General features: G+C 33.5%; 2 protein-coding genes across 3 annotated transcripts; both read right to left on the bottom strand.

Moving 5' to 3' along the window:
- Nucleotides 1-2,600: 2,600 nt before the first annotated feature.
- Nucleotides 2,601-7,545, bottom strand: LOC104098633 (uncharacterized). 2 transcript variants are annotated; one of them, XM_033656763.2, is made up of 12 exons: nucleotides 7,381-7,545; nucleotides 6,384-6,444; nucleotides 6,220-6,309; nucleotides 6,039-6,133; nucleotides 5,902-5,958; nucleotides 5,655-5,792; nucleotides 4,388-4,460; nucleotides 4,010-4,124; nucleotides 3,844-3,913; nucleotides 3,525-3,596; nucleotides 3,293-3,430; nucleotides 2,601-2,954 (listed from the first exon to the last, which is right to left on the bottom strand). In XM_033656763.2, the coding sequence occupies exons 2-11, from the start codon at nucleotides 6,412-6,414 to the stop codon at nucleotides 3,305-3,307; spliced, it is 867 nt and encodes a 288-aa protein (XP_033512654.1). In that variant the 5' UTR covers nucleotides 6,415-6,444; nucleotides 7,381-7,545; the 3' UTR covers nucleotides 2,601-2,954; nucleotides 3,293-3,304. The 2 variants fall into 2 exon arrangements, with proteins under 2 accessions (XP_033512654.1, XP_009603710.1); XM_009605415.4 differs by having other exon boundaries at nucleotides 3,297-3,430.
- A 4,249-nt stretch (nucleotides 7,546-11,794) lies between these two features.
- LOC138900424 (F-box only protein 8-like) lies at nucleotides 11,795-12,895 on the bottom strand. Its single transcript, XM_070187169.1, has one exon. The coding sequence runs from the start codon at nucleotides 12,893-12,895 to the stop codon at nucleotides 11,795-11,797; it is 1,101 nt and encodes a 366-aa protein (XP_070043270.1).
- Nucleotides 12,896-15,448: the final 2,553 nt, after the last annotated feature.

Below are 15,448 nucleotides of genomic sequence, written 5' to 3'. Positions count from 1 at the left end.
TGGGGCGAGAGCCAAGGTGAACTCGGATTAACGATGAGAAACGGTCAAATCAGTAGCAAAGGCACCTGCTTTAGCCCTAAAAATTTAAGGCCCCCAAAATTACTATTTCTCTATATATTAGTATATTATTTATATAATTATATCTTATTATTGATAAATTTATTTCTTTATTGTCATATTAATTTTTAATAACTCGATTTCTTCCTCTAATTAATATAACTAAATTTGTTTTCTGTCAATCTTATTTTATTTTTTTACTTAATTATATTTCTCTATACATAAGTTGGTCACGTAACTATATCTAATAATCTAACTTATTATTTATTTTTCCTACATAAATTATACTCTCTCCATCCCAATTTATATAAAAGTGTTTGACTGGACATGGAGTTTATGAAATAAAGGAAGGCTTTTGAAACTTGTAGTCTTAAATAAATCATAAAAATTTATGGGCTAGAAATCATCTCATTAATGGTAAAAAGAAAAATCTAAAGTTGAATTGTTACCAAATATAGAAAGGGACTTACTAAAAAAAAATGATTCACTTAAGTTGGGACGGAGGAAGTATGTTTTCTGGGTTCTCCCATTTCAGTTGTGATGCAATCAACGTTAAATTCATTTAATTTTTTGTACTTTATAAAACTAAATTCTCATTTTTTTTACTTTCACATCCTCACTTGTCTAATTTTTTTAAAATGATATATATATATATATATATATATATATATATATATATATATATATATATATATCATTTTTAGTTAAATTAGACAAGTGAGGATAAAAAAAATGAGAATTTAGTTTTATAAAGTACAAAAAATTAAATGAATTTAACGTTGATTGCATCACAACTGAAATGGGAGAACCCAGAAAACATACTTCCTCCGTCCCTGCATTTCATATAGGCCTCTTATTAAGGCTTTGCTTTATGCCTCGGATGATGTTGGGCCGCCCCTGCATTTCATATAAATTGTATTTAAGTGGTATGATATTGTAGTTGTATATAACTGGGTAGAAATAATATATGAAAGTTGTAGATAAGTTGTATAATATATAATTAGTTGTATGAAACTTGTTTTTACTATGTATAAATCAGATACAAAATATACAAAAGACATATTGATTTAAGTGGAATCACAATTAATAATACAAACGAGAATCCACAAATCAAAACTAAATGGCGAAAAAATAGCGTTTCGCCGGAAAAGAATTAACTCTTCAGATTAATAATTATTTCTTCTTCTTTAGACAATTTAGGCATTCACTTCTCTTTACGTATTCAAGAAGAATTTTGGTACGCGCCACCCAATGATCCAAAGTCCCTACTTGTACATAGAGATCGGCTTCGAATTTTTACGTCAAAGTCGACGACTCCAAGCTATTTCCAACAAGCTTGAGCAACACTTAATTGATTTTCAACACAAACATTTGAGTTTAATTGAAATCACACGAAGCTTCAAACTTGACAACGGTGGAACCAGATCTTTTTTCTCAAATTTGGCTTGCCAGTAGAGAATATCTAATAAAACCACTTAAATTTTCAAATTTCTTTTAATGATAGTTAACTGAGTGCTTTGCGTGCAAAGATAGATGAATTGGATGGAGAAAAAATTTGGAAGTTTGTGAGGGATATTTTTATTTTACCAAAATTGAAAACTAAAATCAAGGCATACAGTAGTTGGCTTAAATTGCTGCAAGGGTGGAAGATCCGGAGAGAAAAGGAGAAAGAGGAGAGAAAAAAAGAAAAAAAAGGTATAACTAAATCCCTTGGTTGAAGGCACTAATAATGGATTGAGAGACTTTTAGGGTGGAATATATATATTTTGTAGCTAAAACGTATTTAGGTCGGGTAAATACAAAAACTTGGACATTTTTCGTAATAAGGTTTCAAACAGTGTACAAGAATGAAAAAATCCCTTAAGTAAAGCTTGATTAGAATTGGGCGGGTTGGCCTATGATTCAAATTTTAGCCCATTTTGATCCAGTTCATCTCAGCCCAAGTAATTTTTGGGCGAATCAATTATTAACTCAATCCGTTTTGACACGTCCAAAATCTGTCCAACTCGCGTGTTTGACAACCCATCTACAGTCAATTACTAGCTAGGCTTTTGTTTTTGTCCTTTCCCTTTTCCATCTCGGATCTTTGTTGTTTTCGGCTTATGGTATCTCAATGAAAGTTAAAGTACTGTAAATAAAGCCAAATAGTACACCTAGTAGCAAACTCCCCATTTTTCTTCTTTTGTGAAAAAAGAGATTACCAACAGAACAATTAGTTTCGTGGGATTTGGACAAAAGAGGTGGAGGTCGTTGAGGAAGTATCGAATGAAAGAAGACAAGTAATCAGAATGGTAGATAGTTAGACTACTACAAAGAGAACATATATATAAGTCATTCTATGTTGCGCGGACTCTTCAAAATATTACCACACCTATGTCGGATCCTCCAAAATGAATTATTTTTGGAGGATCTAACACGCACCTGGCGATATTTTCCAAGATCGTCCGAGCAACATAGAGGGCATTCGCTTCACTTGCGTCATCTACGCAGAAAATATCATCTCAAATCAAAATGCAGTAATCACAGAACTATAAAACAACTAGTAACGAAAGAAGATCAGTTTTGCTAAAGAAACTAAACAAGTATTCAAGACCACATGAAAAAGATGATGCCATAGTCGTCGAAAGCATACTGCTTTGACTGGTGGGAGGTTTGATGAGCATTCTAGAAATTTGATCATCAGTTTTGTTTTCTTTACTACTATTTACATGAAAAGCCATCTCAGTTGAACAAATCACCAGTATTATTCTTTGTTATCTACACACAGATGTGAGAAAACACAGACTTCTTATGCTTCCTTGGGTTCGGGGTACATTGCACACACAATTACTCCGTTTACATGAAGTTGTTAGCACTTGTTGCAGTAAATCGACTCGCATTGATTTGAACTGATAGTACTGCAATAAAATAAAACATGTGAATAGATGGCAAGGAAAGAGAACTTTGGATAACAAATACAGTGAAGTCACATGCTTACAGAAGAAGATTAGATTCTTCTGTTGAGATATAAACCAATAAATAACTGTTGTGTTAGCTTATAACTTTCAAATTAGAGCAATTATTTGAGATGTATGGAATAAAATAAGCAAACAGCATATTTCGAGTCAATTTTCACACGTACAGCATGTATGACAAGCTTTTATTTTCCCTAGTTTTGCTTGCTTGACCAATATGTACATGAAACCTCGTTTTACTGAGCATATCAACTGTATTTATCTTGGTATCTTTCACATACTTACGGAGAAGATTAGAGTCCCCATGCTTTAGGTTTTCTACCGAGTGGTTGACGGATGGCAAAATGATTCGGCACTGCTTCTCCATTTACAAGAACTTGATTCGGTAAATTCACTCGCACAGACTTGAAGTGGTAAAGCTGTGGCAAAAGATAAAAAGTTACATACAAGTTAGGAGAGGGAAAAGTTTGGTTGACTAATTATTCTGAAAGTTAAATACATGAAGGAGTTTACCTTTCCTTGCCATTCGAAATTAACCAAGCTGTAGTAAGGGTCCAACAGTATGATTACATCTCCTCTTTGGATCTGTCAATCATCAGTAGTTTAATATTATAACATCATTTACTTATTGTTCAGGCATAATTCTACTGCAGAAGTTTAGCAGCAAACTGAGATGTAAATATCTGAAATATATTAGTTTCTTAGCTAGCCTCTGCCTTTCTGATAAAATGATGTATTAATACCATCTTCTTTTTTTTGGGTCCATTGAGATCCTGATGATAATACAAATATGCCAAAAAAACATCAAAACAGCACAGTGAAGTAGACTTACTGCCATTGCGTGTATGCCATGCACTGTAAGTACGAAACAGTCCAGATTGGTATCACATAGCACATAGTATCTGTAATAGAAGAGTGAAAGGGATGCTGAAAATGAAAAATGAAAAGTGAAAAAATGATGAATTGTTATGAGATCTTTCTTAGGTGAAATAACTTACAATGGATATACTTTCTCATTGTTAACCGGGTACAAAACCTTTGCTAAAACTGCAAACCCTTTATTGTGACCGCCAAATAGGAGATCCATGGTCACTTCTTCGTATGAAGGACTCACTGCAGGGAAGTACTTTTTACCTCAACATATGAAGAGCATAATCTAAAACCTCTTTGTTTCCCCACTCCTTCCCTTACTCTTTTCTTTTTTGATGAAGTGAAATAGGATTAAGACATCCAGGGGATGCAAAGTTACGAACAGAAGAGACACAAAACTTATAAAGCTAAGGAGTGACAAATTCCAGGAAGTGATCTGAGTTATTTACAGGGGAAAGGTTAGCCCAATTAAAAAGGTTAACGAAAACAACTAGCCTTAATCTTACCTTGAAAGATAGCAGGATCATCGAATTTAGCTGCATCCTTCATAAGCTCATGTATAGTTGACAGTGTTCCCAGCTTTCAAAAGTAGTAAACATTCAAAAAAACACAGAATCTAAGACATTGTATTTGAAAAGACATCGTCATATAACTTTTTTATATCCTTTAAAAATTTTGCAGAGATGAAAGAAGAAGAAACAACTAAAATTTAAACAGGAAGAATATCATTAGGACAAAGTACAGCCAATATAAGGCTATAGTGCAAGTGCAATGACCTCAACTCGTTAAATGGGTATTGGACTATACGTGCAGACGCAAGAAATGATATTTTTTTCATCTATTTGTCTTAGAGACGTGTCATATGCTGAAAGCTTAAACCTTTTCTCGGAGGGGATACTTTCATCATGTCTGAGTATAATTTTCTACCTAGGCAGCGATAAGTTTTCTTTTTCTCTTAGTGAAAATGCTTTCATCCTTTCATATAACTGAAAGGATTCAGAAAAGAACAAATAAGGAGACATTTTTTCCAAGACTTTGGTGCATCCACGAAGTTACCAAGTTGATCCGTTTAGCACAACGATTCCCATATCTAGCTTAAGACATCCAACCTGAACCCTCCTCTCCAAACAACTCTATACAAAACCTTAACTGCCTACTGCGATTCAGCTTTATCTAGTTTTGCAGTATTTGGCAAATCAATCTATTCATCAAGCAACTACACCTCAATCCTTAATATTTAATCAATTTTAGAAAATGATTGAAAAGCATTACAGTTTTCTCCTCTTTTGGGTGCTTTTCCTACCGTACCATTTATCCTAACTTCATGTTACATCTGGTCCCACTAGCAATTATTAGTACATAGGGGTTGTCACATCAAAATTTGAAGATATCGAGTATCTCAAAAGACAACCATATTAATACATTATGCATATCTGGGAACAGAATGCTGTCCCCATTATGCAACTCTGATGATGGAATCAGTGTTTGAACAGGTTTGAAGTCCATATTAGTGACAGGCAATACGTATGAACTGATTATAGTGCTCTACTGCTTCACGCTTTGTAAGTCAGGGACATATCAGATGCGCAACTACTCAGAAAACTCCTATAACTAGATATTACTGCCCGATACTTCACATATATGCTGTTAACCATATACCTGAAGAAACTAATATAGAATTCTCTAATGATTCTGATGGTGTCATTAGAATTAATAATAAGAAGATAACTTGACGATTCTTTAAGTTAACTAACCAAAAAAAATTAACCTCACCTTAAGCATCATGTCTAATTTGTCCAGAAGTCTAATCATCATGTTCATATCTTTTGTACCATCAAGTGCAGGATTTGACTGCACAGAAAGTGTGAAGCCAATAAGCGCCCTTTCGTAATTCTCCAAGGCTGTATCCACCTGAATAGAAATATCATCAGAAATATACCCAGTCAGATAATATCAGAAAGATATAGTAATAGACTTAAGTGCATTGCTGCAGGCTATAGTTGGCACTTAAAGGCCTTACCAGGGCCCACTGATAAATCAGGTCGGTGTAAAATATCTTCCTTTCTTCATCCTTGTTCTGAAAAAATAGGTCACAACTCACAAAATTAGTTAAAAGGGGCTTAACAGGCTGCTGTAATTAGCAAGACAAATACTAACCGCTTCCTCATATGCATGTGATGCAAATTGAAGGCTATTTAAATCCCACTCTCCAGATTGAAGAAAGTAACACTGGTAGGCCCTTCCTAGGGCATCTACAAAAAACATTATGTATTTAAAACATGTATTTAGTGTGGATTAGTTCTTTATCTAGGTAAACCAAGTAGCAACTCAGACTTACACCAACAGTACCCATCCTTTTTGTCAAGTTCATTTGCTTGATGAGCCTTTCTTATGCTTTCCTCAATGAGTTCTCTTCCATTTACATCATCTGATAGAAAATCAGGGGATATCGTTAAAACTTTTTTAATGGCTAAGTAGTGTAGACTTACAGAAATACTTCACCTTGAGCAAGCCAAGCTGCAAGCAATGACATCTTGCAAAGGGCTTCCTTCTCTGGACGCCGCTGAACAAATAAAAGATGAAAAGTGACACCATTTTTGTCAATTGAAAATCCTAATAATACATGTACCTCAAATGGAACATACCACATAATTCTTAGATCCCTTATGGTTGTTCTTAAGCTATTCAAGTTTTCCATCTTATATATACCTTGTGTATGAGCATAATTCTTTTATAATTCAATAAGTGGTTTATTTTCTTCATGAATATACATAAACTCAGGAACGTGCTTCTGGTTTATCTAGGATTGTGCAAGCTTAGTGAAACGTGTTTTTATGAACCTTTTCCATATGATGTTAGTTTCATGCTTCAATTGGCAGCTTTTCAACATAATTTTGTAATTATACTGTAGATTTATCAGACACCATCAAGATACATAGCTCATATACTGAGAAAAATAATAACATATTACACATAGACCTCTAGGCACATTTCAAACTCAATAAACACTGTTCTTCTTAATACAACGCATGCATTCCTATTGAAATAATAAATTTAGAGGGTAAAGAGAAGTGCATGCCTTACTCCCTTAATGCTATTTGTTCCAATATCTTCAATTTTCCTGAGGTGGCCTATTTGGTTAATACTAATCTCTGTCTTAACAACAGTCAACAACTGACTTCTTAACACAGCAGAGCTCTGTTTTTTACATCAAAAAGCAATTCAAAGACAAATGGCCAAAGGAGTGCAAATCGAGCTTCAGAACTTTGCAACATTAAAAGATTAAAATTCCAATAAAAGATAGAAAAAAGCATAATCTTTCAGTCAATAATCGGCATTTCAGAAGGAAAAAAATTGCAGCAACCGCAGCAGCTTTTTCATAAACCCACAGAATATGAAAAACAATCAACCAAAAGCACTAACTAGTATGTGTACATATATGAATGATACACAAAAAAAAGAAATGATTTTGATTTAAAAAAAGAAAAGAACAAGAAACCTAAATCGCAACAAGGCTATATACGGCACTGAATCTCCTACGAATTCCTCATCCAAAACACTAAGCTTCCCAAAACGATTCCCAGACACAGCATTATTTTTTTGTTTTTATATTATGATTTTCCTCCTTTTCTTCCTTTAAATGCATTGTGCCAAAAACGGAATTACTCGATATATCCCCTATATTACAATTTATGTTAAATAATAAACTCAAAGTTTAAGATGTTATTTAACTGTTATCTTTAAGTTTATTGCATGAAAGTAATAAGTTGAAAATAAATAATAATAATAATAATAATAATAATAATAATAACATGACATTTAGTTTAATAAATAGAACTTATAATATTAAATAAATCTGGTAGGTCAAACGAATTTAAATCCTTCAATTGCCAAGCATTTTTGAATGCCTAAATATTTATAATATAGTATATTATAGATTGAGACGAAAAGCCTGTATTATTTTGTTATTCACCCCCTATTAGACATTTACTATTCAGCCAACAAAAAATAGATTTATATTTTACTGTAGTAATCACTATATTTTCAATGTATAAACACCTTTTTTTCTTTTTTCTTTTTTTTTGTTTTTTTTTCAATTTCACTATTTTTAATTTTTTTTTCAGGAAGTATTCATTCAATTAAAATGAAGCACCATTCAATTCAAATGAATAAAATAATACCTAAAAAGAAACTGATCGCTTTTTTTTTGATTAGCTTAAATATATACTAATGGATTACTTAACTAAAACTTCTAAAACAGAATAGTTACCAGCTTCTTAAGAGCAGCATCAATGCAGATTTTGGCGGGAATTCGATATGGTTTCTTCGCATACGAGTTGGCCAAACATCTCCAAGCATCTGAATGTTCTGGATTTATGATAACCTGAAGGAACAATTAAACAGTTGAAACATACAACAAATCAAAAATTGGAGATAGGAAAAAAAATTCAAAAAAAAAAAACGATATAAATCTATCTCTGTTCTTCACTCACGGCTCTCAACAGTTGCGTCTCTGCAATCTCGTTATAGAAGGGAAGTGCATCAACTATCCTTCCAGCAAAGTAGTGGTACATTGCAGCATTATGTGCCGATTTCCTAGCTTCTGCAAATTTCATGTAAAATTCATCAATACCTTGTAGAATTTCGCTTCCGATCATCGAATTAATGTGAATTTAACGATTATTAATAACCTGGTTCAAATGTTTGTAGAAGTTTGAGTAACTCAATGCATATGGTATACATGTTGTAAATTCCTTCAACTAGCTGTCGTACATCTCTCTGGTTACATAATTCCTTCCAATGCAGTTCCAGCGTTTCAGCGCCGTTCCTCATTGCAGTAGCCCAGTCCTCCTCTTCTTCTTCATCTTCTTCTTCTTCTTCTTCTTTACTCTCTGAGCTTTCTTCTTCCTTAGTCTTCTCTGAGCTTTCTTCTTCCTCAGTCTTCTCTGAGCTTTCTTCTTCGTTTTCTTTATCGCTAGAACTCATCTTTCTATGTAATGGAACTGCAAATTTTTCTCTGCAATGGAAAGTAGAAGGCTTGCTATGGAAGAAACGGTTATGGTTTGGGAGGTTTGGGGGCGGGGAATTTAAGTGGAGTATATAGAAGCTAGTGTCACGCTTTGTTTGCTTTATGTTTCAAATTCTTTCTCTTTTTTTCAGCTCAAATATTTCCCGGTCATCTTTCTGTTATATATAATAAAAAGAATTAAATAAATTAAACATAGCATAAGAAATCTCTAGGTGATGGGTTCATGCCGTCGAAATAGCCTCTTAAAGAAATGCAGAGTAAGATTGTGTACAATAGATCCTTGTGGTGCGACTCTTCCTCGTACCCCGCACATAGCGGAAGTTTAGTGCATCGAGCTGTCATTTATAAGAAATCAAGTCTAGTTATGTAGTCATCCATATTAGGTGTGGGTTCGATTGGCAAGAAATCCTTTGATAATTCGGATTCTATTTCTCAATGATATTCCAAGATCAAGACAATTGACTGAATCCCGTGAAACCATTTCATAGAAGTTCATTAATATTTTCTTTTTATAAAGCAAACCGACTTCGATTTTTGAATAATCCCTCTTCTAGACTTTCCGCCTCTAACCAAACTGAACTCACGAAACTCCCTTTGCTTTGTCTTGGGATCGACTCAATCAATAGTGTTCTATTTCCTTCCCTTTTGTAGTAGAAAAGAAAAAGTAACCATATGATATATTTGGTTCCAATTAATAGGGATGGCAATGGAACGGGGAGGATGCGGCAAAACCCACAAAAAATTCAACCCGCCCCACCCCGCCCTGCATAGTTATTTTTTCAGTTTTCAACCCGCCCCGCCTAGTCCCGCCCCGCTTAATATTTTTTTTTCTTTTTTCTCTAATTTTTTTTCTAAAACAAACTAGTTTGACATTTTATTATTTTATAAAATGGAGAGTTTAATAGAATCACATAAACATAAAACTGAGAGAGTATTACGCTAATCTTCCAAAATAAATGGGTTACTATCATTTCCTATTACTAATACAATATCTTGACTTATGTAATATCATTTTGGTGAGATTTATGCAAATTGGTTAATTATAAATCAAAATTATATTCGTGCTAGTGAAGAAGAATGTGAAATTGTAGTTGAAATGATTGCTTTGTTTCAAAAAAGATAAAATTCAAAATTGCCACGGATTGAACCCGTAACCCGCCCCACTTTAAAGATTTTAAAAATTGTTTTAATCCGCCCCGCCCCACATCAAACAAAACCCGCCCCGCGCCCCATTGCCATCCCTTGAATTAATCTATATTCGTACTGCAAGAAAGCCGTTTAAGGGTGACAAAGATAATTATGTATAAACTTGTTGAGTTTTGTAAGTTGCGAATGGAAAATGAAGAGCTGTTTCACGAAAAGGCACCAAAAAGTATCCTTTTTTCACTCATTCGTTGGCTATAAATAGAGAGGCATGCCTCATTCTTTTAATACACTCAACACACTTACGATCGGTTTGACCATACATTTTGTCAAAATAAATTTGAGTTTTATTTGGCAAACATATGTTTGACCATAAATTTTGCTTATATTTTGGCAAAATCCCAAATTCCAAATCTCAAATTCCAAAACCAGCTTTTGGGCCAAAATATCACTATTAGATTTTTTTTAAATTGCTCCAAACTTTTGTATTTATAAAAGAGTCTACAATTTATTATTTTGTAACAATGTTGCTTCGTTTTCTCGGTCATCTGATAGTGTATCATGTAATTCATTATAAAAATGATAATTTTGTACCAAATTTATTTATGTTCAAGACTATGGTTTGCGATAATATAATCAATGTTATTGATAATGATATTGTTGGGTATTTGTGATAGTTTTTAGAACTTGTGGGTATAAGTCATATTTTATATTTTTCCAAAATAAATTTGAGAAATACGTTTTGAAAACTGATGTCCAAACACATTTTCATATTCAAACCAAACTTCACATAAATCAGATTTTTCAAAACAAATTTGGAAATTTATGGTCAAACGCTAGCTTAAAATTCTGAAAATTTTCTCCCTTCTTCTGTATTATGTTCAAAAATAAAATTATGTATCAAATATGATTTGCTCTGCCGTTTGAATTTGCCAAAGTTATGTGATTCATTGTGCCGCTATTATAGAATAGTTTTCCATTCTATCCTAGAATGAATTAACCCAAACAAATTGGCAACAGTAAGGAAATTAAATTCCTTAAGAACATATAAAAAAAACTTACAAGCTCAAAATATTTTTTGTTTCTGTTTTTATTAAACGAACATTTCGGATCTTCTGATTCTCTATTTATGAACTAACCTCATTATACGTTATTATTATTATAAGCGATTCGTCATGGTTTGCAAATATACAAGTTTTTTTTTTTAATTTAAAATTTTTCTTTATATTATGCTAGAAAAATTATGATTCTGTTAAATAATTTTATTATTTAATGCACGCATTTAATCTTTTTATTATTATTAACGTATTTAAATTATATCAAATTCTGGCTCCGTCTATGTTATGTATAATCTCACAAGTGGGGTTTGGGAAGGGTAGTGAGTACACGTACCTTATCCCAGGGGTGAACCTAGAGCATTGAATATGGATTCTCGGAAACTCAGTAACTCTTGCGTAGACCCTGTATTTATAAATATTTAACTGTGAACCCAGTTATTATTGCATATTAATTTAAAATTACGATAAGAATTCATAAACCTCAAATCTTGGATCCACCTGTGCCTTACCACTACAACGAGTGTAGAAAGGCTATTCCAGTAGATCCACGACACGAGAAAAAGATGAAAATAAAGCAGTAGTATATTCATAAAAGATGCAAAACCGATGAATGTAACAAAAAAATCGAAAGAATCAAAATCCTAAATGCCTTCAAATTAACTTAAAATTAAATTTGTCCTTAATTATAAGGAGTAAAGGCTATCCTCATCACAACTATAGACACCAATGATCTTATCCTTCTCTCTATCAATTGTTCTCCACCACTTTTTCTTCAAATCACATAACAAAATCAAACTCGGCTTGAACATGTCAAATAATACGATATTCTCCCCATTAATACGAAATTTCTCATTTTCTAATACTAATTTTTTATGTACCCAATATTCTTCCGTTTTATCAGGACGACTTTGTAAAATCCAAACATGAGCTGATTTAGAATCAACGGCTGCTATTTTTCCTTCATATTTTACCAGGTGATAGTGCATATAGCAATATGCCCAATGTACATGAATACCACAAGGATGATCATACCACAACGATGAGATAATTCTGAATATTTCAGTCCTAACATTAAACGCCACAATGCAAAAGGTACTGTTGTGGTAACGACTAAAGAAATAGATAATTCCATCAATGTGAACTCCTCCTCCTAGAAATACCGGCATAATATAAGGTATATTGCTTTTGATCTCTCTCCACGATTCATCACCTAGAGTAAAAATCCAGTTTCTTGTCGACTTATTTTGACCATCATCATAAACTAGTGTCATCAAGATTTTATGCCTTCTTTTATACGAGTCGAAACCCAATGAACAATAGCAACGATAATCACGGTTTACAAAATTCTCTTGATCAACAACACTACTTAGGTAAGGAAGAAATCTTGTTTCTCTTGTACTAGGATTTAAAATAATAGCCTGCTGAATTAAATTTTCTGGATCCCATAAACATAATAAACCTTTAGCGTATGTTGATTTAGTAGAACTAGCACTATCCAATTTCTCAACACGAAAACGGGAGGCTTTGGTTGTTTGTCCTAGCTCTTTGGTGTACAAATTTTCTTGATCCCCCTCTGAGAATACAAGGAATTTGGTAATTTTATCATGACGACGATATACAGAGTGGCTTTGATGTATTTCTCTAAAATATGGATTCGAGATGAGAGAGTTGCAAAATTTGGAAACACACTTAAAACGCATTAAAAATTTAACAGGAAGCCAAGAGAATATCTCAAAAATAATCTCGTCGGGTATTGAACATTTTCTTCTTTGGGCAATCTCCATTGCTAGACAGTTAACAACAAAGACAGAGACACACTTTAAATAGATGTATTTGGCAAATCCTTTTCCTTTGAGGACTTAGTTATGTACAATTAATTACCAGCTAGGCTTTTGTTTTTATCCTTTCCTTTTCCATCTAGGATCTAATTAATTCTTTTTTATTTATGCTATCTCAAAGAAATTAAAGAATTTGTAAATAAAGCAAATTAGTACGCCTAATAGTAATTAGGAATATTATAAACTTCAACTCTGCGTGTCGCTGTCTCATTATTTTTTTTATGTGTTTTCACAAAAAAATAAAATATTTTCCCCCCTTAGTCGGCTGATGTTACCCTCTAATAAAAGTTAATTCCTAATTAACTGTCAACGGTAATTTTGAATATTCCACCAACCTTGGGATTCACTATTTATGTTAGTTATGGATACTGAAATGAAATATGATTAACATCTGACATTAGCTATATGATTAACAACTTAGTAATAATGACAATAGTTAAAGTAATAAGTTCGTAGCACCAAGGGGCGCAAAGTCAGGAATTTTGACACGGGAATTAAAAAATCTAAAAATGTCACAAGGGTTCGAACCTATATTTCTCTTCACCTTAAGTGGATTCAATATTTTATATAAGTATATAAATATTTGCGTTTTTACCATAATTACTCAATATAACTTTCTGAAAAAATTCATTGCATGTGGCTCCACACTTTTAGCGGCCGTTCTGTGAATTAGACGCATATCACGAGTTCGAAAGTCACCACTGATATACTTATTTGATTAAAGGATATGAACCTGAGTTATAATGTTATGATGAATCCATAACTGGTACCCGCCCCTAAGGGCAGGTTATACTCCTCGATAAACAAAATATATCATCTAAATTGAAACGGAGGGTATATATTATTGTAATTAAGAGAAGAAAAAATAATTTATGATATGGTCACTACTCACTAGCTTCCTATCCCTTAGCCTTTCAATGTTGATCAAATTGGTTATGACCCTTTGGAAAATGGCATTTACCTTAGTCACAAAGAATTGGCCTATTCTCTTAATACTTATTAGAGGTGGCAAGATGGTTAAAAGAAAATAGTTATCCACCCATATTATCCATTAAAAAGGGGTTGGATAATAAACTTTTTAATAACGGGTCGAATATAGATAAGAACTATATTATCCGATTAAAAAATGGATAACCAGATGAATAACCAATGGATAACTAATGTGTTAACTTTTACATTTGTAAAGACTCAAATTGGGGTTCCTCAAGTTTGGACGACTAGGAAGTTTCCCAAAAGTGGTCATATTTAAGAAGCCATGGATATCCATATTATCCACCGGATAACCCGTTTTTATCCGTATTAAATATGGGTCGGGTCGGATAATATATCAATTTTTTTAAATTACCCGTTTTCGACCCGCTCATACCGACCAGACCCGCCCGTTTGCCCCCCTAATACTTACATAGCCATTTTTAAGAGCAATGTTGCTAGCATGATTTCCAGTTTGTCCAATGAAAGTGGGGATTTTAAAAGGCTAAGGAGAACACCAGGTCTTGGCGATTCTGGTCTTTGTGGAGCAAGACTGGAACCATAATGGACCCTTTTTTTCTTGGGAGATTTGTGGAAGCATTGCATTATTATTCTGCTATTTTCGACTCCCTTGATGTCATGCTGCCAAAGTATGACACTAGGCGCGCGAAGATAGAGCAATTTTACTTTGCAGAGGAGATTAAGAATATTGTGAGTTGCGAGGGACAAGCACGAGTGGAAAGGCAGGAGAGGGTGGACCAATGGCGTAGGAGGATGAGTCGAGCAGGTTTTCAGGCAGCGCCAATTAAGATGGTGTCACAAGCAAAGAAGTGGCTGGCCAAAGTGAAATCAAAGCCTATTGTGACTGCCTCTTGCTGGAAATGCTGATCACCTCATTGCCTTTGCCACAATTTCCATTTATGGTATCATAGAAATTGTGGCAATTCCTAATATATGAGTGAATGTTGGTGTGCCTAGTTTCAATTTTTGAGGACTCTTCACTCTTCAGTGTGGAGTTCAACAATATGAGCATCTGATAAGGTGAATGCCATCTTTTCAGATGGAGAGTGATGAAATAAAATAGATCTTCATGTGTTGCTTGACATTCCTTAATTCTTTGAAGTCCTAAACACTAAAGCTAGGTTTCTTTTTCCTTTCACACGATGTCCACTAAAAAGACAATAGCTAGTTTACATAGATGAGGACTAGAACAGGGAGGAAAACAAGGAAACAAAGCAGTAAGTCTGGGATCACATGTCAGCATAATGAGCTAAAACAACTAGACAAGCATTCAAGAATATTGCATGAAACTATTACAGATGAAGATGAAAAAGATGATTGATTCCACAGCTGTAAAATGCATATTGCTTTACTGGTGTGGAGTTTTATGAGCATTCAACAGATTTGATCAATTTTGTTTACTTTACTGCTATTTACATGAAATCCATCACAGTCGAACAAAGGACCAGTATTATTCTTTGTTGTCTGTACACAGATGTAACCTTGAGTTAGGTGTATTGACCTAGCTAC

This window comes from Nicotiana tomentosiformis, chromosome 10 (assembly GCF_000390325.3).
Source record: "Nicotiana tomentosiformis chromosome 10, ASM39032v3, whole genome shotgun sequence".
Taxonomy (NCBI): domain Eukaryota; kingdom Viridiplantae; phylum Streptophyta; class Magnoliopsida; order Solanales; family Solanaceae; genus Nicotiana; species Nicotiana tomentosiformis.
This window is presented reverse-complemented; position numbering and strand designations above follow the sequence as displayed.

What these genes read in the sequence shown, in the direction of transcription:
- LOC104098633 (XM_033656763.2), bottom strand. Translation starts at nt 6,414, where the DNA reads ATGTCATTGCTTGCAGCTTGGCTTGCTCAAG. An exon ending in TGATCCTGCTATCTTTCAAG is followed by an intron (nt 4,125 to 4,387) that starts GTAAGATTAAGG and finishes ACTTCCCTGCAG; the next exon opens with TGAGTCCTTCATACGAAGAA. An exon ending in ATGGCATACACGCAATGGCA is followed by an intron (nt 3,597 to 3,843) that starts GTAAGTCTACTT and finishes GATGATTGACAG; the next exon opens with ATCCAAAGAGGAGATGTAAT.
- LOC138900424 (XM_070187169.1), bottom strand. Translation starts at nt 12,895, where the DNA reads ATGGAGATTGCCCAAAGAAGAAAATGTTCAATACCCGACGAGATTATT.